This window comes from Haemaphysalis longicornis, unplaced genomic scaffold, assembly GCF_048455015.1.
Source record: "Haemaphysalis longicornis isolate Haplotype H1 unplaced genomic scaffold, Haemaphysalis longicornis Haplotype H1 scaffold_2, whole genome shotgun sequence".
NCBI classification, from domain to species: Eukaryota; Metazoa; Arthropoda; class Arachnida; order Ixodida; family Ixodidae; genus Haemaphysalis; species Haemaphysalis longicornis.
In genome coordinates, this window is record NW_027526295.1 from 236,365,185 (window position 1) to 236,391,385 (window position 26,201).

Below are 26,201 nucleotides of genomic sequence, written 5' to 3' on the forward strand. Positions count from 1 at the left end.
TCCAAACAATTTTATTAGTCATTAATTACCGAATGCGTAGCCATGGTGGAGCAAGGAGAAAGACGAACCCTCACTGTGCTGTTACAGCATATGCCTAGGAACCGGACGATCATCATTTGGCAAGTACAGACATTCAGATCTCGCCCATCATGAAAAAGACTCCCAATTTCAAGCCCACTGTGACCATTGTGGTGTTGCTCAAACAATCGCCCACATACTTTTAGACTGTCCACACAACTCTGGCACGGACTAAGGTCTTTCATAATACTTCAGAGAAATACAGACAAGATCTCTTACGGCCTGGCGCTGTAAGCTACGGTGGTGACAATAGAATTCGGGTTGCCTCAGTAGGTCTGCGAAGACAAGTTAGCGCACAAGAATCTGCAATTCTAAAAATATTGCTTATGGAGGGAATAGAACAAAATCTCAAGCAAGGAGATCTGGGCCATGTCAACTAAGTGCCTTCACAAACATTTAATTTTCCGGCAAATAAAAATTTGTTCGTGCAAAAGCATGAAATGGCCTGCGGAGCAAAAAGTCGGTCGGCAGCACCGAAACAGCTCCTAAATCTCCCATTGGCTGCGGTGCTCGGCACATCCCCGTCAATGCGTATGAAAGCATAAAACGATCCATTCAGCGAAAACGCCGGCATCGGGTGTCCAGCGTTGGTAAAAGCTCCTACACCTCCCATTTGCTGCAATACATAATATGGCACGCTCGTTGCAGTTGCTCTGTGGTAATACATGGAGGTACATCAGTTGCCACAGCATTGGCAGTAGCGAAAGAGGGCCATAGACGCGAACATTATTTGCCGTGCAAAGCTTAAAAGAAGCACTCAGTAGCGTTCAATTGAACGTTATTAATGCACAACTTATGAAAAGTCTTTAGATGTCCCTGGAATTATTTAAACTTAATTTTCACTTTGGTGGCCTTTTACTGGTTGAGTGATGCTCTTGTAGCCTTTAATAACTTCAAGCACAGATCTGAGAGTAGTAATTTTAACCTCTTCCCTCTGGAAACTGGTGCACGCAAAGCTTGAGCTCGGTGAAAACAAAAATGACCAAAATCTACACGCAATAGCTGCAAAGCAAAAACACTTCTCTGCCAAAATTAGAAAGCAATGACTGAAATGCAAACGCACAACCATTGGTCGACGAAAATGAAACGCTTTCATTACGCTGAGCCTTACCTGAGGCCAAGTGTTTGGTATGTGTTATTGTAGGTCATCCTGCTATTATTGGGGACGTTTGTACCTCACTGGCTGCCCGCTGTTCCGTGGAGTTAACAATGGAATGGGGCCTACCCATGCCGTGCTTGAAGGTGAAAAACGAGTGAGCAACGACGCTGAATTTAGCGCGCGCGCGCCGGCGCCAGCTGCGCTCGAGAAGGTAGAATCCATGGGAGGGTTTTAATCTTTCAACTAGGCAAGTAAACACTTTATCCCTGGCCAATCCGAAAGTGGGTGCATGCGAATACTTCCAAGGGCATCATCGTCATGAGAGTACGTGGATGAAGTTGGCTTTGCCGCAAAGCGTTTGGGCGTATGCTTTAATGGCTTTACCCACGGCGCACAGTGCCAGCCAATGCAAGCTTCGCCTGAAATGAATGAAATTTACGGGTTGTTGAAGAAAGGGCACCTCAGAGCTAAAGCAACTAGTCTTTTCATCGGAATTGCTGATGAAGGGACGGATTTCTGGACGACACCCTGGAATTCCTGAGATTTATGGGTGTCGTTCAGTGTTTTCTGGCAAGTGTTCGTAGTAATAAAGAAACTCTATGGGTGACTGCATGGTCCCCATGGAGGAGGAAAAAGCCAGTCCCCGTAGGATGGCACTTGCTTGGCGTGGCGGACCCGGTGTTTGCGGAGACCCACACCAGCCCACCCATTCAGGTGTCTTCGATTTCACTGCGCTCATTCAGGTAGTGCAGCACACGCCTCTTCGTTTTTCGAGTGCAGCGCGCGGCGCTCGCACTTTTCTCTTCGATTTACCGACGGTATAGTGCCACAGAACAGGGAGGATAGTGCCTAGAATGCCAGGCACTGTACCGACGGTGCAGAGAGTGCAGGATGAGTTCACGGCTTTCCCTGCACTTCCATGAGACGAGGTGCAGAAGCAGACGGCAAAGGTGCAGTCATCTTTCCTCCATGGGTGCAGTACCGGTTCTGCAGTGGCGGCGCCTGCGCTAAACTGGTCGTGCAGAGAATGCAGGCCAAATCTAAGTGACCGCTTAATGTTTCGCTTAATCCTTGCAGAACGAATATGAAATAAAAAGGTTTATACGTAAAAAAAACTATTCATATGTAACGCGACCGTGGCGCAGTTGTCCGTGCTCTCGCCCTTTTTAGCAATTATGTATCCGTACCCTGCCCATGAATAGGGATCGCTACGTGCCAAAGCAAAGCAATCATTTCACACTTTAGTCTGCACTGTAGTCCTCCCTGTTCTGTGCTGTAGTGGTTTCAGATTGCTTTTTGCACTGAAATACTGCTTTAAATATTGGGACTTTTTGCCCTAGCTTAAAGCGAACCTATTTTTTTAAACCACAATACTGTGGCATCGGTGTGCCTTGCTTAGATTGCGTGAGCATGTGAAGTGATTCGTTCCTGCTCTTTCTAGCGCTCAAGCCCCGTCGGTCTGTGCTGCCTTCTGTTTGCTCCTAGGCAATCAAGTTTTCAAGTATTGCCTTTTTTTGTGTTGCCTGCGTTAGCGGCTGGAGACAACACGTGTGCACGAAACCGTTCGTCGGCCTTTTACTGGGCAAGGCAGAGTGGCTCGTGCTCAAAGCGCTTGACGCACGAAAAAAAACGTGACATACTTCTCGTGACAGTCGAATAATACGAGGGCTCAATGGGCAGCAGTTACGAAGATTACGGTGCATGTGGGGGCCGTGATGGCCACTACAACGAACACAGCCGGCACAACGGCGGCATTGATTTCGCCGGTACGTACTACTACGATGCGAGCGGCAACCAACCAACGGTGAGTGCGCCGGGTAGGAACTCGAGGGAGGGACCTCGTGAGCGCCACGGCGCCCGCGCTCCTTCTCGACGATCACAGCGGTTTGACAACGCCGAACAGAAGAACCCAGAGCCCAGCGCTGCAGGCGAAGGGTCTGTGCCGCGGCGAGATACACATGACCGCAGTCGTCGGAAAGGTGAACCTTTTCGGTACGATCGCCGGCCGTGGAACAGAGACCGTATCGCACCCAGCGACAGACAACGTTCATTTGACGATCGAGGGTGGTCAGATGTGCCGGCCCAGCAGCCCTCGTATCCGGGTCAACGTTCATTTGACGATCGAGGGTGGTCAGATGTGCCTGCCCAAGAGCCCTCGTATCCGGGTCAACGTTCATTTGACGATCGAGGGTGGTCAGATGTGCCTGCCCAGGAGCCCTCGTATCCCGGTCCCTCCGACGGAACTCAATGTAATGAAGTGGCCGACGCGGCGCCTGCGCACCGCCCGCAATCGGGACGCACAAGGTGGAAAAAAAAGAATACCGCAATTGTAAACGCCTACCAGGAGACGACGTGCCCCAACGACGACCAGCCCCAGGGACATAGTAAACATAAAACTCGTAGTAAGGCTCTTCCTGATAAGAGAACTCGAAGGCAACTTGTGCAAACGAGACAGCCGGTTGTGGACCCAAATAATTTGCAACCACCTGACAAATCACCAGGAGTAGACTTGTCGCAGGTGGCAGCCAATGGTGGTGTTGGGGAATTATGTGCTTCACCTCAAGAAGAATCTGCCAGTGCATCTGGCGTGCAGTCAGCAGAAGACGGCAGAGAGGCCCCTCACAACACTCGGAAGTCAAAGGCTGCTTCCAAAACGGGGAGGAACTGGGATTTCAGTTCGGCTGCCCATAGACAGCGTGCATTCTGGGACCAAAGAGAGCAAACAAGGCCTTTTGGTAGCCGTAACCACTCTAGACGAAGGTACTGTCATCCAAGTTGGGAAGCGTATGGTTGGGGCCAGCATTCACAACTGGAACGCGAGTCTTCTTACGACATTGCAAACGCTTCCGAAGGTATCCAGGAGGGTGATCGGAGAAGTAACCGCAAGCAGCACACTCACACCTATCAACAACCAGACAGTTCTTTACCTAGTTGCGATAGTCGTGAACAAAATTACAAAAACCACGAAGGCCCCTTTACGCGGCAACATTACGGGGTCAGGAAGGTGGGACATCCCAACCACAGGTCAAGTTCTTCGACAAGAAGTTATCCCCAGGCGCCGAAAACCAACAATGCATCACAAAAAGGTTAGGATGTTATCTTATTTCTTTCATTCGTGATTTTGCTTCATGCTACCGCACCTCTTGTTTTAGATGTTCCGAATGCAAGACCAAACGTGTTTGTTTTGGCACCGTTGAACTACACGAGTCATTATATAATCGCTGTTGAGTTGAACAAAAAACTGCTCGATAACTGTGGCTAACCTGAATTTCGCTTTACATAGCAGCTGCGCTGTAATGTTTGCAAGTACACGCACTCCACTTATTTTAGTGCTTTCAGCCATGCACTAATTTTAGCTGAGCACCCTTGCTACCAGCGGCTGGCAACAGGTATAGGGCTGCCATTCTGACCACCTTCCCAGCACCATAGCCATGCCTAGATCGCACAAGCAGCTCACCCTCCACCATTACAGCATGGTAAGCACACCATGCTGTAATGGTTGATGCGGTGGCAAAGGGGTGTTTGCGCTTAACGATGCATTATTCCCCCTTCCCTTTCCGAGAGCGCTTTCTCGTTCCCGAACAGCAGTGGGAAAAAGACCCCATTTTGTCCTTAATTCATATACAACTGCTAATGCATACTGTGATTTACAGTGCCAAGTCCAAATTGCACTTTCACATCGGCTCAATACCAGAAATGCTCGTGTACACTGAATGTGGTTCCCAAAATTGTCCAAGCCAAGAAGCATTGCCAAAATGGCCTGCTAACTCGTTTGATACAAGCTGTGGCCCTGCTGCTGCTGTTGCTCAATGTTCACTGGTTATGTGTAACCCCCTCTCCCTTTTTCCAAGATTTTTATCATCATCGTAGGGACCGATTCACCCATTGTACAAAGGCCGAGAAACCTAGTCCAAGGTCACAAATATGCCTTTGTGCACATAGTGTGAGGTTGTCCAGTGCATTGACAGGGGGGGGTGGCACTACTGTTTCCCATGTGCAACCACTGCCAAATCCATGCAGTGTCCGCGCTGTAGAACCGAATGCCAATTTGTATGGCTTGCTCGTGGCCCCGTGGAGAAGTGAGATTTGGCACCAAGTGGCAAAACCAGAAGGCAGGCAATCTTTGCCCGACCAGGGAGTACACACATTGCCTTGCAAGTTTATTAAGTTGCTGCTTTGTCCAGTATTGTAAAGACAAAGCCTTGGCATTAAAAGCCTTACCCAGTTGAAAGTGCTGAAGCTACACCCAGGATATGAGGGAGTCCGTAGTGGGGGGCTGCAGGTTTGTTTAGGTCATCTGGAGACCATCACCATGTGCTGAAATCTCCTCACGTGGAAATTGTTGTATTAACTTTCCTAAGGAAAACGACCACAGTGGGTGGAGATGAAATCAGTTGCGCCGCACCTAATCCCGTGAGCCACTGCAGCGGGTGTCCATTCATAAACAAAAAAAAATGAAAAAGCGTGGAGGGTGAATTCACAGGTTTGGCTGGCTGGTTACTGACTTCCTTTTGCCCCATGTGTGCAGACCGGCTGACCGAGCTGCTTCTCTCGGGCGAGCACGAGTGCATGGTGTGCTGCGAACGGATCCGGGGCTCCGAATCTATCTGGAGCTGCTCTAGCTGCTACCACATCTTCCACCTGGGTTGTGCTCGCAAGTGGGCCCTGTCACCTGCTGCCCTCGAGAAAGGTGAGCTAAACATTGTTCGCTTCTCTCTCTCTCCCTCACTCTAAGCAGACGTTTGAGTTGTTTACGTGTATGGAATTTGATGCCATTTTTTAATATTCTTTGTTAAGCAGCGCTGGCTGTGTGAATTTTGATGACCTTGTTCAGCGCGGCACCTGTCACAAATTGCCGATTGTTATCATATAGAAGGTGAGTCTGTGATTATACTTGGGTACAACTTAAGAACGACGACGAAAGGTGCCCAGCGCTTCATCACCGCTGCACGCTGTTCCTCCGTGCGGTGCAAAGAGTGCATTACTGCAAGTATTTTCACGTGACACAAGTTGTTTCCATGCACTTTTGCACTTGTGCTTACATATTACCACACCCATGGCAAACTGCGTGGCAAAAAGCAGACAATGCCACGCATTAAGCACAATCTCCTCTAAAAGCACACGCACATGTTGGCATTCGGGTCCGGAGTGATACACAGAATGAGCTATTGGCACTCTTAACTTGCATTTGAGTATAGTGCAAAATGTTAACCCTGCTTTTGATGATCAGCTGCTGTGTTGGGCGGCTTGGTGGACTGTGTCTACACTCTGCTGTCGACCACTGAGTGCAACCACGGAACGTTTTCGCTGCGTGCAGAGGGTGGTTGGCGGTGCCCAGCCTGCCAAACCACAGTGCCCAAGGTGCCGGACCGCTACGTGTGCTTCTGCGGGAAGCGCGTGAACCCGGAGTGGGACCGGTACGGGGTGCCGCACAGCTGCGGGGAAATGTGCGGCCGTTCCCGCGGTGCCCCATCACTATGCGTCCACCGTTGCAACCTGCAGTGCCACCCTGGGCAGTGCCCACCATGCAGTGCCACCGTACACAGGCCCTGCCCCTGTGGGAAGCTCACCAGGGTATGGCTTGCCCCAATTCTGGGTGGCACGCAGTGTAACGGTGCTGCTCTTCTTAATTAAGACAACGTCCATTCAGGCTTGATAAGCGCCAGCTCAATTTTGTTGCTCAAACAGTCTCAGTTCGGAGTCTAAATTATTAACATCATGGGCAGCCGCAACATTGTCAGTTGTGAAACAAGTTTGTCCGCACAAGTACACTGCAGATGGAGCAAAGGAGCGGAAGAACGCAAAGAAACGAGTAAAGAGGCAGCCAGTTAAATCCACCGAGTCTTTGAATAAAAGAAAAACTGATAGCTTTTGTCAAATAGGTTGACATCAGATTTATGGCAGATTAGGTAGCTTAACTTTACATTGCAAGCCAATGTGCCATTGCATGGGAGGTTGATACAACTGCTCCAAAGATGGCTGGTTTTTCTTTTGAATGTAACAAATGAGCTATGCCTTTAGACTCCTGCTTAGTGACTTTTGTGTTCGAGATGAATAATTAAAGTGAGTGCGAAGTAAATGATCAAAACAACTATTAGTGATTTTTTTTTTTTTTTTTCAAACAATTTCACAGGGAAATTCGAGTAAGTGCAGGAAAAAGTTCCCAGGAGCGGACATGAACACCACAATGGGACCTCAATTATTATCCATCTATGGCCTATGGCCTGTATTCAATAGCGAGGCGCGCATGCAGGCAACCATGTGAATGCGCCGTCACTGGTTATGTCGGGCTCCGCAAGATGGCGGCACTTGTCCGTGTCCGTGCTAAGCGCATGATATGCGTTGGACATTCTAAGCTCTAGCCAGCAGAACGCAAATTAATGCCTCGACGCAAATGTGAGTGCGATAAATAACTCTGTTGGCACCACCGATTAGGATCGAGTTTAAACAGAATAGACGACGCACGCCGGTGTTATTTTTGTTCTTTGGCGTGCGGCCGCGCAGTGGCTTTAATTCTATGGCATAAGCCGCGCCATGTTTGTGGTGCTTCGGCCATGTCCGTGGCCATTTCAGTGTTGCCAAATGAAGAAATTGACAGCTAAACTTTTCAATGAATACCGGCTATAGTTGAGCATCAATAAATTCAATGCATTTCTCAAGACCAGAGTTAGGATTTAGAAAATTGCTTTGCATAAATAATTTGACTCCACTTTTACGAAGCAAAACAGTTGCCCAAAATCTAAGTGAGACAAAGCTTACCCCCAATGGTTAGTGGGGAGTATGTTTTATGATGTTTGCTAGCTGAAACTTCTGGCTGTTCAAAAACGGGCTCAGCAGACGTTGCCGCATACAGTTATTTTCCACCTATATGTACCTACCTTGCTGCTAAAAAAAGGCTTCGACAAGCTCGACCAATCCCATTCTACCATTTATAATTTGTGAATCGAGTTCAGTAAAGCTTGATGTCGGCCTAGTTGGTGTAACATGGTTTTGAATCAATTTGATGCGCCATCTTCTCGTGAAAGTCTACGTTTTTTTTTCCGTGCCCGTCTCTGTGTTCACAGCAAGCGCAACGTACCTTCAAAACCGTGAATCGAGATGCGAGAAAATGCATGTGGTGGCAGTTTCCGTTCTCCCACTTTTCACATTTTGTGCATTGATAGACAACTAGGTACTGCTGCCGCAAGGGGTAACTTTTGGCGTATGGCACTGTAATCTACTGATATAGGGGAATTTTAGTGTTTTACAGGGATCCCGCAACAATTTATTCCGTTTTTATCCCCACGTCTTAAATATCTTGTGAAAGTAGTCAGCACCTGCATCCAGTACTTTAGATAGAGGGTCACAGAGTGCCTCAGCTGAAAATTACTGCTGTACATCGATTAGATAACTTTAAACATGCTCAAAAGATTTTCTCTCTTTCCCAGTCTTGGCATTGTGTGCATGCTCAAATGACATCATTTGAGTATTGTCGCTGCTGTTGGAAAGCTTTCTTTCCATTGCCGCAAGAAATGCAGTCGATAGCCACTTTAAAGGAAATTGCAATGAAGGTAAAGCAGAAACTGGAAGTTGTATCTTCTGCGACGAGCAAATCACTCAGTGTAGCTCTCTGCTGGCGATAACTTGTGGGCTTATCCTTGCCTTAAGGAATAGAATAACGTGCTGTTATTATTCTCGCTACACTCGCGCAGCACCGAACAGCGGAGAAACTGCCCATTAAGGGTTTGAGCAAGCCACGGCTCTCCCCGCGCGTATGACGTCAGTCACTCCAAAGGGAAGCGATAAATTTTATAGTACAGGGGCTTATTACTAAAATCGACCGGTGGGTGCTGTGACCCACGCTTATGGGGAACAACGGCCAATGCAAGAATGGCCAAGAGTAGCCAAACACATTACGTACCGTGTGATGCATGCACCAAGGTGGTTGTCTCCCCGGTGGTCTCTAGCACACATCCTGAGTTGCCCCCATAGGCAGAGGAGGGAGGCGCGCGAGGATCACCCTCGCCCCACCAAGGAGGAGAGTCTCGCTAGCGCCTCCTCACCCCAAAAGGAGGGGTTTGTGTCCCCACAAGCTTTCGCAGTTCTTCTAGGCATGAAGGAAAGAGGGAAAGCATTTATCAGCAATGTTGCAGGGTCCCTTTAATAGGAGTTAAACTTCCCAAGTGCTTGGCCCAGATTACAACAAGTTACTTGGGGGTCCCACTCAAAGCTGGATGTCGCAGTTTAGTATTCTTCACCTGGTATCGCGAGAGTTGCTCAGGCTTGGTGCCCCTGCTTGTCTTTTACAGCAAGTGCGCTGCAGCCAAGAGCAGGAAATGAGCTGTGGAGAGCCCTGTGGTCGTCTTCTTAACTGCGGGGTCCACATCTGCGAGGCACTGTGCCATGCCGATGTCTGCGACACCTGTGCTCACATTGTGGACCAAAGTGAGCCCGGTTAATATCCTCGGTGTTGTAACGCATTTAAATAGCTGGCACAGTGGAGATGAATTAATACTATTCGTTTATTTCAAACATCAGATTGACATTAGCTCTGGCCCAAAGACAAGCATGTGATAGTTGCAAAGACTTAGCGTTCCCAAAACTGCAGGTCGTACTTTTGTACTCGCTTTTAATTGCAGCTAGCTTGTAATAATAAAATGCAGTGTAATATTGCAAGACTTACTCTACTATGCTGATGTAGAAAAAGAAATAAGATATCCTGTGCAAAGAGCGCCTGCAAAGCTGTATGTTCTTTTTTTTTTTTTTTTCACAAAATGTGTCAAAATTTATAGCTAGCAATCACAGTGTACTCTTATGTTAGACAGTTGTGAACTTAAACATTTATTGATGTCTAATTGAAGGTTTCTACAGCATCTAACCAAAGCATTGGGTGCTTAATAAAGTTGATAGTCATAAATTTGAAGTTGATTCTGTAAGCTTATTTGCTCTGAACCGTTTTTTTTTTTTTTTTAACTGACTTAAACCTGATATTCCACAATTTGTTATGTCTGTAGTGAGTCCATTGTAGCAGGGCAGTTACCCTGAGTTTGGAATAATTTGTACTAGAATGTGTGGAAGTGAAAAAATTGTGAGAACAGCACTGCTAGTTGGCTTCGTAAACCTCTCTAAGCTGACCCCTTAGCGACACCATGTCATGTACTTATGTTTTGTATAGTTCTCAGTCTTTTGAAATGTGTTACAAAAGTATGCCAAGAAAAAAGAAAACCTGTTTTCTCTTTCAAATAGATATAGAAAAGAGGACATACATAAGAAGGAAGTACAAAAAGTTTGTATAGAAGACAGAGTTAACAATGATGCCTTCACATTTTTTGAGCTGCAAATGGTCCAAAAAAAATAGTGTTTCATGATAGCATAAGTTCGTATGCCCGCACATTGTGGAAGCTGCGTACCTCATGCAAACTTCAATTGTAACGCTGAGCCACTTGTACCACTTTATCTAAAAAAGCATGAGTCGACGCCCTCCTCTCCGGTAATGGGGCAGGAATATATTTGGGAGGCGAAACACCCATTGCGGCGGGCGCAGATGAAGTACCGGATAATTTCACAATTAAAACTAATGCTGACTACAAAGCTTTGTAGCTGTGACAGCAAAGTAGTTGATGGCGGCACCTGGTAGAAGATGTGAGCGAGCAGCAGAACGTCGATCTCAGCTTCCTCACTCTTCCTTTTCCCGCCACAGATGCTGCTAACTTAGCCTAGATCAGGTGTCTGGGGTGTTACCTAACTGGCCAAGGAAGCGAGGTTTCCTCTCCTGCCTCGTTCTTACGCTATTCCCCTGGGGCATTGCTCTTCCCCTTTACAGAGTGCTTCTGCGACAAGCAGAGTCGGCAGGTGCTTTGCACTCGGGAGTCCAACGCGTCGAGGGAGTTCTCGTGTGGCGAGGAGTGCGGGCGGCCCCTGGACTGCGGCTCCCACAAGTGCACCAAGGTGTGCCACTTTGGCGAGTGTGGCAGCTGCCCCCTCCTGCCGACCGCCGTGACACACTGTCCGTGCGGCAAGAGGTCCCTGGACAGCATCGAGGGGGCTGCGTCCAGGCTGTCGTGCGTCGACGCGATTCCTACGTGCGGAAGCATCTGCGGGAAGCTCTTGAAGTGCGGTCCCAAAGGTGAACGCTTTGTGATCCCCCTCTGCCCCATTGTTGTCAGTAACAGCATTGTTTCAGTAACATCAGTATTGTTTGCTGTAAAGCATAGACTGGGCGCCCTCAGTTTGCCAGTCCTAGGTGCCTGCGTGCAGCTTGAGGGCCTCTTCATAAATGAGGCCGTTTAGAGTGCATTCTAAATATCTTTTTTATTTATTCACATTGCACTTCAGTCTAAACAGAGAACAGGAGCAGAAGGGGCAATAGAAAAAACACGATGCAGTGCAACACAATGCACAATTTAATGAAGATAATAGCAACATCGTCAGAAAACTTGCAAGGAGATGTATGCGATAAAAATTAAAGGTTATTAACGGAACTTGTGATGAGTGAATACAGGTGTTAAAGGTTTCCAAACCACTTTAATTTAAAAATAGGGAAAAAAGAAGCATGAAAATCAAGTAAAAACAAATTGAAAAATATATATATATATGTACAGTTGTTAAACGATTTCAAACCACTTAATTAAAAAAGAGAAAAAAGAATCATGGTAATGAAGTAAAAACAAATTGAAAAAAAAAATGAGGGCTGCTTTAAGACAGCCGTAAACGTTAGTCATTAGAAATTGTTAAAATATTTTTGTAAGGCTTTTGTAACATTTCCCTTTCTGATAATGCATTCGGGCAATTTATTTCAGTCTTCTATTTTTCAAGGAAACAATGAATATTCCAGTACATTTGTTTGGGCAAAGCACAGGGATAAACTATGGCTCTGTGTATGTCATGTTTTTCTTGTTTGTAACAGACTGATGAATGGAAAGGGTAGTGTTCCCATCTTACAGATAATTGGAGAATTCAGAAAATATAACGGTAATATGCCGCCTCATGTGTAGTGCTCAGGTTTTGTTATTTCATTGTTACTGTAAACAAAACAAAGGACCTGCCTGTGAACCTTCTTTAATTTTTCGGGATTCTTTTTTATGTACAGGTCCCAAACTACAGCTGCATACATAGGCCTAATAACGAAATTGTATGCCAAAAGCTTAACATTTCTAGGGAATCCTTGAAGCTTATGCCATAAATGAGCGAGTTTTTAGTGCTGATGAACTGACATGCTGCTCGTAAACGAATAATTTTGTCTACAATTCATTATGACACCTAAGTATTTGAAATTGCTGAGTTCTTCAGTTAAGGCACTGTTAATAGAGTACAAAAAAATAAATGGGTTTCGTTTGTTAGTTCTATGTACAATTACTGTTTTTTAGTACTAATTTTCATGCCCCGCTTGTCACTCCAAGATGAAATCTATACCTATAAAAAGAAGTGCCTGACTGACTGATTCTGTTCACGTATGTTTGCGCCTGAAGTGGGGAGCACAGACGCTGAGTTAGCGCTACAGACTCTGAGTTTGCGAAGCCGGTTGCCGCGGGTTCTAGCACGTGCTGATATGGTCCACTTTGAGAGAGATGTGAAAGGGTGCGAACAAATCGATCCGGGCCTGCCAGTATGGAGAACTTTCAGCCACAAGTTCTGAAATCCATGTGATGTGCAGCAGCCATGTCTTTGACGAATGGAGAGGGGCTGCCAGCTCTGCTGTTTTTCCAGCCTGTTACCACTAGTGCAGGCTGCACCAATATTTTTCACTGCAAAAGTGTTTTGGTATCTCCTAGGTCGATTAAGAGGTGAGGCATGGCATAATCAGCATAGCACCAAAAGTACCGGGCTTGTACTCATCTTGAAACGGAATATTGCGAGGCACTCATCCTGATAGAGTAGCACTGGGAAGCTTCCCTGCTGTGGTAGAAATGGACAACGTGGTCATCACCCTGCGCGCTGCCCCACCCCCCGACCTTGCAGACAGCCCGCATCAGTGCAGTGCACCCTGCCACGAGGGTCCATGCCCTGCGTGTCCGCTGTCGAGCCCCGTGCGGTGCCGCTGCGGCGCCACCTCCCGTGAGGTCCCTTGCGTGGAGTTGGTGGGCGATGGCAGTGGCAGCCCGCCCGAGGAGCTGTGCCAGCGGCGGTGCCAGAAGCGGCGCCAGTGCGGCCGCCACAAGTGCCTCGCACTGTGCTGTGTGGACATGGAGCACCGCTGCCCGCTCGTGTGCGGCAAGCGGCTCGCCTGTGGCCAGCACGTGTGCGAGGAGCCCTGCCACCGGGGAAACTGCCCCTCCTGCTGGAACGTCAGTGAGTAGCAACACAGGAGATGCGGTCACAAGCAATTTTGGAACAGCCATCCAGTTCTCGCAATAACTTGATTCATTCATTCACGCTCTTGCTGGTTTCGAATGAGCCATGTTCTACTGTAGCTTATAATAGCAACACTGGTAATTTGATGAGGCATAACTTGTTGTGCCTTGGCAGCCAAATGAGCTGAAATTGAAGCTGATGACCTCCTAGTTTGGCATGTGTTTTGTGGGTAATGTCAGTGTTTTGGAAGTTGAAGTGCGGCCTCATGTTAGTTCTTTAGTTGAAAGGAAAAAAAGGTGATACGAGAGGAGAAAGGGTCATACGCACGAGGTGCCATATGCAAGGACAGGCTCGCCTATTGTAGCACGTGTGCTTGCGCCTTCCCGGCACAGGCTTCGAAGACCTGAGCTGCCACTGTGGCAGCACCAGCCTGAGTGCACCGATAGCGTGTGGGACGCGGCCTCCTGAATGCAGCGAGCCGTGTGCCCGGGAGCACCCGTGTGGCCACCTGGTCACCCACAGCTGCCACAGCGACTCCACCTGCCCCCCGTGCACTGCGCTCATGGAAAAGTGGTGCTTCGGCCATCATGAGGTCTGTGCTATGGGCCTCCTTGGCACGCCATGTCATCAGAGAGGGGCGTTCGCAGTGTCGCTGCAGCGTAACGTTGCTGCCAAAAGGCAAACTTTGTATAGTGACTGATTGATTGATTGATGATCGCTCTTTGTTGTAAGCAAATAAAACAAGAATCGAGATGAACTCAGGGTAAAACCCATGTGCCAACGATGGGCTTGTGCAAGGCTAACGTAAAAAAATAAAGTTGAGAGAATGTCAAACACTGGCCCCGTATTTCATGCAAGTTCAAAACACCTTAATTTTTTACTGTTGCTGAAAGAACATTTATTTGTCGTCTTGTGTCAGCACACCTGCTGTCTGACTGTCTTATACTGAATGTGCTCTATCGACCAAAATACTGAATTCAGCTGCTGGACTGTGGGCACTTGCATGTTAAAGGGACACTAAAAAGTAAAAACAAGTTTGCCTGTATCGATATGTTACAGTGCCGAGAATCTAAACCCACCATTCTCGCGACTATACTCGGTTACAACTCAAGAACGGCACCACCTCATGTAGTGCATCACTCCGCCAAAGCACCGGACCCGTGACGTAAGTGCGCGTGCGTTTTGAAAGGGGTTTGCTATGAATGCGTGATATCGTCTGCCTTGTCTCACGCAGTTTGTTTGTCGTCACTGGAGTCATTTATAAGCATATCAGGTCCAAAAAATCACGGGAACGGCTCACGCCATGTTCAAAACATTCCCAGTAACGCCCTACATGCGCCATGCGGAGAAACATCCGGCTACTGTGATAAGGCACAGCAGCAATTTCTGGTGCCGTTCTTAAGTTGTCACCGAGTATAGCACTTGCTTCATAAGGCAGAAAATGCCAGAAACTTGAAAAGAAGCGACGACACCCACTACGCTTTTGGGTACTACGGTTTGTGACGTCACAAAAGTTGTGAACGGCGAGAGCTCATCTGAGAAGCATCTATAAATGTTTTCCTGACGTAAACCGTTTTTTGGTAGTTGAGCACACGGAATAAATGTAAATCACAACTTTTCATGAGCTCATCCTATTTAAAAAGAACAGACTACAGCTTTTATACATTGTGCGGCAGGCTGCTTCCCTCACGCTTCAGAGGCGGCCATCATGTTTTCAGTTTCGTTTTCTAAAAGACATGCTTTACATTAGTGCGCAATTAGCAAAGTTATTAATTTACAACGGTGAACGCCCGAGCTTTTGCGAGCAAAAACCCCAGCAGGGAGCAACAATAGTAACAAGACATTTTAGCGACCCGCCTGACCTTCCAAGCTTCCATTCTCTGTGCATGGGTGTTGCTATTGGTAAAGCATGCCTGTGCCCAGTTCGCACCTTACGGCCCGTGAAAGGTAAAGGGTTGTTACCTTGTGTTCTTCCATTCTCCGGAAGCTGCTGTTGGTAAGCAATCCATAAGCGTCCCATAGCTCTACCTTGTTGTTACAATTGGGCCTGGGGGAGCTTGGAAGGACTATCAATTGTAATGTTTGCAGGCCGTAATATGTGGCTGGCAGTTTATTCAAGAGAACACAAAAAGACATTTTCACTGTCAGCTTATTGAGCTTGACTGCTCGAAGTGGAGAACGCAGTTGCAACTGATTGCCTTTCACTGATGTACTGTTTACTGCACCGGGAAAGTACCAGCAAGAGCTCGCTGGAGCATTATTGGTGAAAGTACGCGGGGTATACGCGTTTCACGTATCACCTCCCAGGTGTGTTCGGCCTTGGGCAGCGGTTGATGGGGTGTTGCTATGGTCATCAGCAGTATGTCAAAAAGCATTTCTCATTCCATCGGGGACATCATTAAAGTCCAAGCCAGCCTCCTCATCCAGGGAAATGTCGGTGTCGGCCAGGGCTTGGAGATGTAAAACCTACCGTTTCCAGCGTGAGAGCACCTAGCACCATTTATTACGCTCGAAACCGCACCGGGGCCTCACTTCCATTTTGTGACGCAATGGCTACATCACAAAAAAAAACGAAAAGAAAATGGGAGAGAGAAATGCCAGCTTTATTTATTTATTTCTTGACAAATAACACATCTTGGCTCGTCTAACCGAATCCAAGAGAGCTACGAAGAAGGGTAGATATGCACTGCATATGGGCGGGATTTAAAAGATATACTACCCAATTTGAGATAAACGCACCTTCAGTTGAAAGACACACCCAATTTTGTTGTGAGAATTTGTACTTGTGATTACCATTTGTTTTCAGCCAGGGCATCTCTGATGGTTAGAATTATTCATACTCTTAAAGGAGCCATGAAGACAAAATACAAGTTGGGTGTATTAGAAAGACTGCTTAGTCCCGATAACAATGATACCAATATCATCGCAATCTTCGAACAAATAATGGAGATAATAAAGAAAACGTTTGAAGCAGTCGCGACCCCCTAGCCAATTTCCCGCAACTTTTCTATGACGTCACGGAACCTTGTTTGTGCGATTGGCGGCCGCCTAAGAGACCTGTCGCGACGACACATGACTGGACGTCTGTAATGGGGCTTCTAGTTCCATTTTACCGCATCACTTGAATGCTAACGTGCAGTTAACACACTGAAAATTATGTTTTATTGTTGGCCCGTATGACGTCATTCTTGCTCATAACACGTCACTGTGGCGCAAAATTTGAGAGTTTTAAATACTTCTTGCTTTTTTTTTTCGTTAAAAAAACATCTTTTGTGGCTCTAATGGAGCCGAGTGAGATACTGAACCCTCGTTCTTTCAAATTAAACGAAGTTGTATTTTCTTTTCATGGCTCCTTTAAGCTGCCTGTACATCTTAGTGCCTCCCTTGACTTGAAGCATGGCCAAGAACATGCAAGGGAAGCTTTAGGTTTGCAAATGCTTCAACACATCTTGCTGCAAGTTCCTTTGTATCAGGTACGTTAGCCAGAGGATGGACCCTAGCATTCCTATGGCACGCAGTTGAAAAACCATGATTTAAACTGTCTCAACTAAACATGCCTCAGCTTTCCTTGCTGGCTACCATGTGTCAATTGTCACTGGCTGTAATGAACAAGCACTGTTGCTATACTGCGACTGCAATGGCAGTTATGGGCTGTCATTAGAAAGGGCGAGAGTTTTATGTGATTTAGATGGCTTTTACGTGAAAGTACGTGTGTTTGCATGGTGCAAATAGAGTGCACACAGCAGTGATGCTCGTGAATCGGGTCGTGTTGAAGGTGTGGACTCCTCCGCAGCTTTTCCCACTGCACAGTGGTAGCATGGGTCAGGTTAAGGAGTAACTGGAAGGGGGCTTCTTGCAGGAGATCAAATATGGATGGAGGTCCTTACTTAGCATGACGTGCACCACATTTGGCAGGAAATTCTGCTCTAGTGTAGCCCTCTGTTCGCATTTACCATCCAGCTGTGCCCAAATCCCAACGGAAGGGCCCTTGAGAATTATGTCAGGCCCAGAAGAAGGGTGCTACAGTCCTGTAGCGGCGTGTGGCTGGTGTGTTGGTGGTGCAGAAGCGGCGTGCCGTGCCCTGCTTCCTGGAGGGCCTGTCGTGTGGGCGGCCCTGCCTGCGCGACCTCCCGTGCGGCCAGCACCAGTGCCAGCAGACGTGCCACGCGGGCGAGTGCCCCTCCCAGGCACTCCCCGGGGGCGGCTGTGGCCAGCCCTGCACCACTGCCCGCCCCTCGTGCGGCCACCCCTGCGGGGAGCCCTGCCACCCGGACACCCCCTGCCCACCGGCCTCCACCTGCAAGACCCTGGTGAGGAGGGGGAAGGTGGGACACAAGAAGCAGGCGCACCACCGATATGTACGCGTGATAGGAATGATAAAGCACAAAGAGAGCAATTTTACTCTAACTTGAATTGCTACATGGCTTAGTAACCGACCCGCTGTCTAAAAAAAGAAACTGGTCGGACTGGTCAAAAACTGGGCAGGTGGCTATCATATGTAAAAATTGCACAGCAAAATTCAATTCCCATCATCTGGTGGAATGCCTGCCATTGTTTGCCACCGCTCTGATGGAATGAAAAGCAAAAACGCCTGTGTGTCGAGGTTTCGGCACACATTTAAGATCCCTGGGTGGTCAAAACTAATCCAGAGCCCTCCACTGCAGCGCGCCTCATAACCCAGGTATAGCTTCAGCACACAAAACCAGCAAAATTTGACTTGTCCATGCAGCATCACCTAGAGTACCAAGCATTTCTTTCTTTCTTTCCTATTTTTGTTTTGTGGCATTAATGCAGCCGTGCACCAGAATTTGAAAAGTGATTAATATTGAGAGGAGGAAAATGTGTCATGTTAGTCAAATCAGCTTGTTATATAAGCATTGTAGTTTTTTTCATGCTGATACTTTGTGTATTTCATAAACTAGCAGTTCTGAAATATGGACTTGTAGACTTATTGGTGCCCACGCCGGCATTTATGGGTCTGCACTACTGAAAAAAGTCATTGTACAATGTAAGCATCCTCTCCGTGTCTCTCTCTCTTTTTTTTTTTTTTTTTTTTTTTTTTTTTTGAGACACCTACAGGAACACTGATGCGAAACATTGGGATTGCCTCAAAGCAGCATGTTATTCTGGCTTCTCCATATGCACTGTTAAATTGGATTTTCTTTGTAGCCTGTAAACAGTGAACTAGTACAAACAACTGCAGAAAACAGGTGTACCGGCAGCTTCATCACCAGCCTCCTGACCCCTTCACCTTGTATATAAGAAGCATGAAAGAAAAATGTTTGAGCAGGACTTGTACTCAAGCTTTACCTTCTCGTCTTCCTTTTCTGCGTCTGAGTTTATTTTGGCTGTGCTTGTGCAGGTGAGCATTTCGTGCGAGTGCGGCCGGCGCACGGAGAAGCTCCCCTGTGGCAGCTCAGAGTCTGCCCAGTCGGGCTTCCACCAGCTACCGGCATCCCTGCTGGCCTCCAAGATACAGGGCCTTCAGCTGGGCGAGAGCATCGACATCGGCCGCACTATGGCCCTCGCCAGAACAAGGCCCGGAAGGCACGTGTTGTTATTAGCCTCCGCTTTGATAGTTCAACACGCCGTTAGTCGAACACAGCGATAGTTCAAGGAGGGGCGTGGGTCTTTAAAGCTGGTACCCTTTATAACGTAACCACTTATAATGCGGGACTGGATATAACGGGTTTTCCTGGCTACCGGTAGGTCTCCCATAGAAGTCAATGCACATGCTTACCGCTTATAATCTGGTTGCACAAAGCGCAATACAGGTATTGTTTATAGTGTGGTTTTCTGGCGGGTCCGCTGGTTGACTGGTGCAGCTGGAGCATCATTTTGTGGTCACGAGAAAAAATAAAACATGGAATCAGCCATCCCACGCAGTGCGTGCTCCCTGCTCTCCTCTAACTTCGAGGTAGAAAATAAAAAATAGGCACCCTTTAGTACACAGGTTCTGTGTTTGCGCGCATGTGATAACTACAACTGCCCTTCCTTGACCACAGAGCAAGAATAAGATATTCCTGCTCCGTGTCCTTGACGCACCTCAGAAAATAGCGAGCCCATCTCTTCCCCTCCTCCCCAGTAAGTTGTTTCTATTGTCACGTTGTGCAGATAAGCAACTGCCCTTTTTTTTTTAACATCTGGAGATGGCGGGTCGCGATGCCGAAGGTTTCCGCTACCTGTATGCAACCGCCTTTATGGTGGGCGCAAGCTGGGGTAGAAAAAAGGGAAAGGAAGTCTCGCTTGCGTTCTTGTCACATTGTCTCGCGCCACCCGTTCGTGGATGCTAAAAAACCCAGCCGTGTAAGACTGCGCAGCAGCTTGTAAACCCTGGAGTAGCATCTGATGTTGAAAAAAAAAGACGAAATAAAGACCATGCTCCTATTTCAGAGTTCTTCGTTTGAGTGATGGTAAAAAAAGAATGATGGGATGGTAGGTTGTGATATACGGTTAAATTCATGCATGTTTTGTTTATGGTGCAGTACCGCTCGAAGTTCGGCTCCCGCTACATACATTATAAGCAGTCTACGCTGTAGTAAAATCGTCATTTTCTTTTTTAAAACTAGCTGTTTCTGTTGCACACTGCCAAACATGTTATCCCAGGCGTATGTATTTGAGTGATATTTGAACATGTTTTGAGCTGACCGGTCCTTGATGAGAAAGTTCTTCAGCAACTTGCAGTTGTCACTGTATGTGCACTTTGTAGCCGACTTGGTCTAATTGGCAAAAATGTCTTTCCGTCCTTGGTACGTACATTGGTACAGTTTTGGATAGGTAAAACTTGTTCTGTCTGTCAGCAGTGCACAGGGTTGGCTGGAGGTGCATTGGAGATGGATTTTGAAGTTGAGCTTTATGGCTCTCTGAATAGGGCCAGCACAGTTCTACCAATTGGTAGAATTGTGCTTTTGTGATGGCTGACTGGAGTTGTGGCGATTCTCAACCAGTGGCTGGGTCTGTCCAGATAGGCTGTGTATGCATGAAATTTTGAAAAACAGAGCTGAAGTGGTGGAGTGCTTTTGTGGAGGGGGTGTGGACCCTACCCGTGTGCTCACATCTCTTCAGTAGCATTGTATGGAGGAAGCCCTGGAAACCTTTCGCCTCTACCCTGGTCTCTGGGTCCGGCGTCTTAGAGGAAGACGAATTGTGGCTTCCCTGCAGGTTAGAGTGTGACGAGGAGTGTGCCGTGCTGGAGCGCAACCGGAGGCTGGCCAGCGCACTGCAGATCCAGAATGCGGATGTGTCGGGCCGTGTGGGGCCGCCCTGCTACTCGGACTTCCTCAAGGATGAGGCCCGCAAGAACCCCTCCTTCATGCTGTCCGTGCACCAGACGCTCACGCAGCTCGTGCAGATGGCCCGCCAGGTGGGCTCAACTCATGACTCTTCTGTCCCGAGTCTTATTTAAGGGAAATTGCAGTTGACTCGAGGTTCAGTTCAAGTCTTGAATTGTCAATTAGCTCATGCCTAGCCATGCATTGTAGGGGCCTAATGGAAGTCACTATAGTTTCACTCTGCGCACATTGTTTTACTGTCTGTCATCTGGGAATACTCACCAGCAGCAATGGGTTTTGCTCCCCCTTAACTCTGGTGGTGTGTTGTTCGGTACTTCAAATGTGTCTCCGCCCCATAAGCCAGCACTGATATTTCTTCGGGGAATTCAGGATGGCTAAAGCTGTTAATCTTCATGGCCTTATAATCATCAGTCACTTGTGGCCTGAGAATCAAGGCAGAACAACTGCGCTGTTTGCCAGTCTTGTTTCTTCCCTTTGTAGAGAATGTTGAACGCTGTAGTAACGATTGGCTACACTGTGGGTTATACTGTGGGTTATACTGTGTGGGTTATACTGTGGGCTACACTGTTCTCCATTTCTCAACCCCTGCTCCCAGTCCAAGCAGAAGTCCCGAAGCCATTGCTTCCCTTCCATGAACCGGGAGCAGCGAAGAGCAGTGCACGAGCTTGCCGAGTTCTTTGGCTGCGAGACTCAGAGCTACGACCAAGAACCTTTCCGCAATGTGGTGGTGACTGCCTGCAAGTATGTGGACTTCTCTGTTAACATCCCTTGGCCAAGTGCTCTACAAATCATGTACTGCTTTGGCTAGTTTCTCTGCTTAATTGCTGGTGAAATGTCCTTGCACTGCTAGTGGCAGTAGCAGGGATAAAAAAAGAAATGAGAGGCAGGAGGACCTCATTTTGTCAGCTTTCACGTGGGCCAGTTCCAAGTAACAAGTTTTTTTTTTTTTTTTCCCCGCAAATTTGTGCTGTGGTGGGTGGTATTTCAATATCGCACTGTTTGAGGTAGTTGTGTTCCAATTCTTTTTTTGCATCAGCACAGTGGGGCATCTGGAGTGTGCTCGAGTGTTTAGATGCTCTTAAACGCACGAGAAGCCGCCCAGCTTGAACAGTTACCACTCGCATTTACAGTTAGACCATGCATGATGTCATACTGGCAGTCAAATCCAGATCTATCCAGTGAAGACAATGCAATAAAGTTTCTTGAAGGAAACACTGAAGTGAGTTGTGGACATTGCTATGTTTCACGTTTTTCTGGCTTAGTTATGCATATATTTCGGTGAGAAAAGTGTGTTAGAAAGTGCTGTTTCTCTCGCATCATACCCCCTGCTGGTTTTCTGACATTCTATGACTTCACATTGATTAGTCTGCAGGGTGGAGTTTTGTGAATTGCTAGCATGTTTAACCTGCACCACATGTGTGTGATCAAACGAAATTGCCGTTAATCATAAAGTGGGTAAAAATCAATATTTTGAAGGCCAAGACTGCCTGAGAACACATTTCAAACCAGTGTGACAAGGCTACAAATGACGTGTGGTGTTTCTCTTGTGCTGCCGATTACACATCAACTAAGGCTGTAGACTTCTGCTAAGCAGCGTTATTGTGGATTATGTAGATATGCCACAGCAAATAAGATTTTTACATACTCACTTTAGTGTCCCTTGCAAGAAATTGATTGGTTTTAAGTGGTGAGAAAACATTCCTTTAAATCTGCAAATATTGTGAGCTTATATTGCCGCACACTAAAATGTGGGTGATTGATTGTCCTTTCCAACAATATCAGTCCTCAAATTTTTGTAGAGGCTTTTTTGTGAAGACTTTTTGAAGGCTTTGAGAGAATTAATCAAGACCTTGCATCTAAAAACCAGATGATGGTCATAGTAATTCAGCAGTTAAAGTTGTAGCTTAGCACTTTAAGAAGACGTCCTCGGAAAAGAAATATTTCGTGCTCAGCAGTTCTCTGGATTTAAAAAAAATAACTGCTAGCACTTGTAGTGGCAACGCCATGCAGTCAAGCAGCTTTTTAATATCGGCGGCACATTTTTACACGGCCTTCTTTGAGACAGTTTTTCCACTCCTGATAGCAACAAATCCTCCCACACTAATGGATTGTAAATGTAGAACCTGGAATTTCTGAGCAGCGCAAGGTTCCTAAACGAGCACACGAGGACAAGCTAGCTATCTGTTTGGAGTTAAAGACAAAATCCAGTGGCAAACACTTGCTGACGTTTCGTGTCAGTGTATTATGCTTTAGCTGTCAGAACTTATCCTGGTGATTTAATGTTGCAAAAATTGGCTGTGTGATGCACCAGAATCAAAACCAGCGAGTCTCTGGCACTGCAGCAGAAAAAATGTTTTCTCAAAGCAATAACACCAAAGCTGCTGAACACATTTGCAGAACACAGTGGAATCTCCATTGTATTATGTTCACAGCTGGTAAGAATTGGAAAAATTTCCTGGCCGAAGTGCATTGCATTTGCTGGGCTAACTTTCAGCCAACACATTCTGTAGCCACAATGGATTGTACAAATAGACAAGTACTCCTATAGCAAGAACATGGTCTCAGAAGGCAGCTCATAGTCGCTGTTTATTTATATAATTTTAAAAAATCATACCGCATTTTACTGCTGAGACAGCTTAGTGACCGTGCCGAGTTTAATTCCAGCCACTACTGGAGACAATCAGCGATTGCACTTGTAAAATGAGCAATGAGAAGCTGCTACTACTTCTGTAGCCATTAGAAAGTTGGAAGGCACACAGGAAAACAGCTGTGAAACAAGCTGTTATGTGTCGGGTTAGGAACGCTGTGGTCAACCAACCTGATATTGTAAACCATTAATAAAGGCTATTTTTTTTTAATAAAGGTCTGTTTTTTGTCTGCATAGCAAACCTCGGGAGAAATGTCATAGAGAGCTAAGAATGTTAAGGATGCCCAGGAATGATGCTCCTGTGGGGCCAGCAAATGATTTAGATGAAAACAAGCAATCTGGCACTGCTTTTGTGTGAGCAGAGGTAATGGTGTTTTATCCTGTTCAACAGGGACCGCTGCCGCATTCCAAGTGGCAGTGTGGTCGAGGTCGTCCAGCGCGAGTCGGCACCCACTCCACAGAGGAAAGGACCCGTGCCGCTGGTACCACAAAGCCGTAAGCGCGAGAGTGCGGGGTTCCCTCCGAGTGCTCCACTGCCACTCAGCGCCACGCCCGCCACTCAGCCAACCTCCAGTGCACGGCCTGAGGGAGCGCCCAACATCGATTACTTCAACTACGACTCCTGACCACGCTTCAAATCGCGCATGTGGCATGGAGGGCTGTTATTATTTTCTGTTTTTCTTTGTAACGAAATGTGCAACGAAAAGGAACACCGATGCTGGTCCGAGTGATGCAGTCTACACTTTTAAAGAAGTTTGTTGATTTGTTTTCCTGCTGGCAGCAGATGCTCTGGGTAGCTGCTGCTTGTGGATCTTCTTGCGGTGAAGCCTGTTTATCCTGGAGAGCATCTCTTTTCTAATAAATTGTGACCTTTTGTTACTCCCCCTTGTTGCCTTGTCATTCTCTGTTGCGTAGAGTTGCGTTCATCTTAGTAGTTACTTTTCTTACCCTTGGAGGAGCACCAAGCTTGTTGCGAGTACAGTTGGCGTGATACCATCAGTACCAAAGAGAGGTGTGTGCTTGGAATAGATCACTGTGTGGGCTGTTTTTGTTCAGCTCTGGCCTGGAAATAATCTACGGTACCTGGCTCAGCCCTGCCTGCCACCCCTTTTCTTAGGTTCAAGACTGGCCCCTAAACCTAAAAATCGCGCTGGGTTCAAGCTTAGCTGTGTGGCATAGGAAATCGTGCCATTCCCAAGAACTCAAATTATCTCTTGTACAATGCAACTAAGCTGAAAATAGCATACGTAAAAGTTATTAATACACTCCTTTGGTTTCAGTCTTTGCTGTTGTTTCAGTGGGAGAAAATTGGGCAATATGATTAAAGTTGAATTCGGGTAGACTTTTGATTTCATTTCCAGAAACGAGAAAGTAATCAGCCAAATTCACACTTTTTGCGAAACAAGTTTTTGTGCATACTGCTGACCAAGGAACTGGAAAGGTAAAAACGCGAAGTAAGCTTCGCCTTCATATACGGCCGCGCATCCATCATCCGTGTATCCACCAGGAATACAACTCTCTCTCTCTCTCTCTCTCTCTCTCTCTCTCTCTCTCTCTCTCTCTCTCTCTCTCTCTCTCTCTCTCTCTCTCTCTCTCTCTCTCTCTCTCTCTCTCTCTCTCTCTCTCTCTCTCTCTCTCTCCCCATAGCGAATGCACACTGTGGTGTATTAACGCCCATTCACACTTCCGACTGGCGCGACCAAAAGCAACAGAAGCAAAGTGATTTCTGTCAGTCTTGTTGCTCTTTGTCACACTCGTCACACAATGAAAGATTGGTTTTGACCAATTTTTGTCACCGCCGTCGCACCGTCACTCAGCACAGAACAAGGAGGCGAGAGCTGATATCGTACCCTGCCGTAGCACCTGGATACTGAGCGATGTTGAAACCGAAACTTCTCTGATTTCACGTTCCAAGTGGGAGACAACAACAAGAAAAGCAAAAACAGATAATCGCCGTTTCTTGTTCAGCATGCAAATGTGAACACTGAGTGTGGCGGTCGCTCCAGTCCCATCGCTTACTTTTGTCACAGCAGCACCTGTGAGGCATAAAAACTTTCTGCACTTGTTCACATGCCATCTATTGGGGCAGTGCCCTATAATCCCAGGTGTTTCAGTGGGCGCCACAAGGTGGCGCTACAGGATTTTCGCTCACGATCAACACTGCCACCGATGCTGGCTTTTCTGCATCACAGGTGTTAAAACGGGTATTTGAACTTGCACAATCTTTGCAGGCATTGTACAGAAGCCATCGCCACCGCTGCCTTTGTTCTTTTCTGTAATGTTTCAGGTTACAGCATTTACTACAAACGTTGACAGGGCAAATCTGAAAGGAGAAATTGACTACAAGAGGCATATTTGCATGCGCCTTTTGGAGAGTAAGGAGGTCGTCAGGTGTTTGCCTGGAAACAGATGATCTGAGAAGAGCCCAGACTAGATTGTGCAGCTAAAAAGCTGCAGGCTCCTTTTCAAATACTGACAAAAGTGCCAACGTCGCCCAATCAACTAATAGTAAGTGCAGAACTAACAATCACCGATTTGACTTTCATAATCGCCAGGGTGAGTGAGCGGCATGTAGAAAATCTATCTGAAGAACTATTTCTTTGCGCACCTTGATCAGTGGTAGCGTACGTAATGTAAAAATAGTATCTAAACTATAGAAAATAGGAAGCTGGTTTGTTGTTTTCCTACATACAATAAATACGTGGATGACCAAATAAGTCAAAATAACGTTTTTACAAGCCGCCTTCCCACCTCATTGTGGCCTCCACAGTCAACTCGGGAAGCGCCATGCCGCCTGAGATGATTGCAGAGGCCA

The 26,201-nt window shown here is 46.9% G+C and overlaps 1 protein-coding gene across 1 annotated transcript; it reads left to right on the forward strand.

Moving 5' to 3' along the window:
• The first annotated feature begins 2,450 nt into the window (after nucleotides 1-2,450).
• On the forward strand, nucleotides 2,451-24,270 carry Stc (nuclear transcription factor, X-box binding stc). The gene is made up of 12 exons (XM_077699797.1): nucleotides 2,451-4,263; nucleotides 5,706-5,867; nucleotides 6,495-6,751; nucleotides 9,466-9,601; nucleotides 10,980-11,282; nucleotides 13,115-13,444; nucleotides 13,840-14,039; nucleotides 17,512-17,757; nucleotides 18,810-18,994; nucleotides 20,609-20,810; nucleotides 21,335-21,480; nucleotides 23,778-24,270. Exons 1-12 carry the CDS (start codon nucleotides 2,850-2,852, stop codon nucleotides 24,010-24,012), a joined length of 3,816 nt encoding a protein of 1,271 aa, XP_077555923.1. The 5' UTR covers nucleotides 2,451-2,849; the 3' UTR covers nucleotides 24,013-24,270.
• The last annotated feature ends 1,931 nt before the right edge of the window (nucleotides 24,271-26,201 follow it).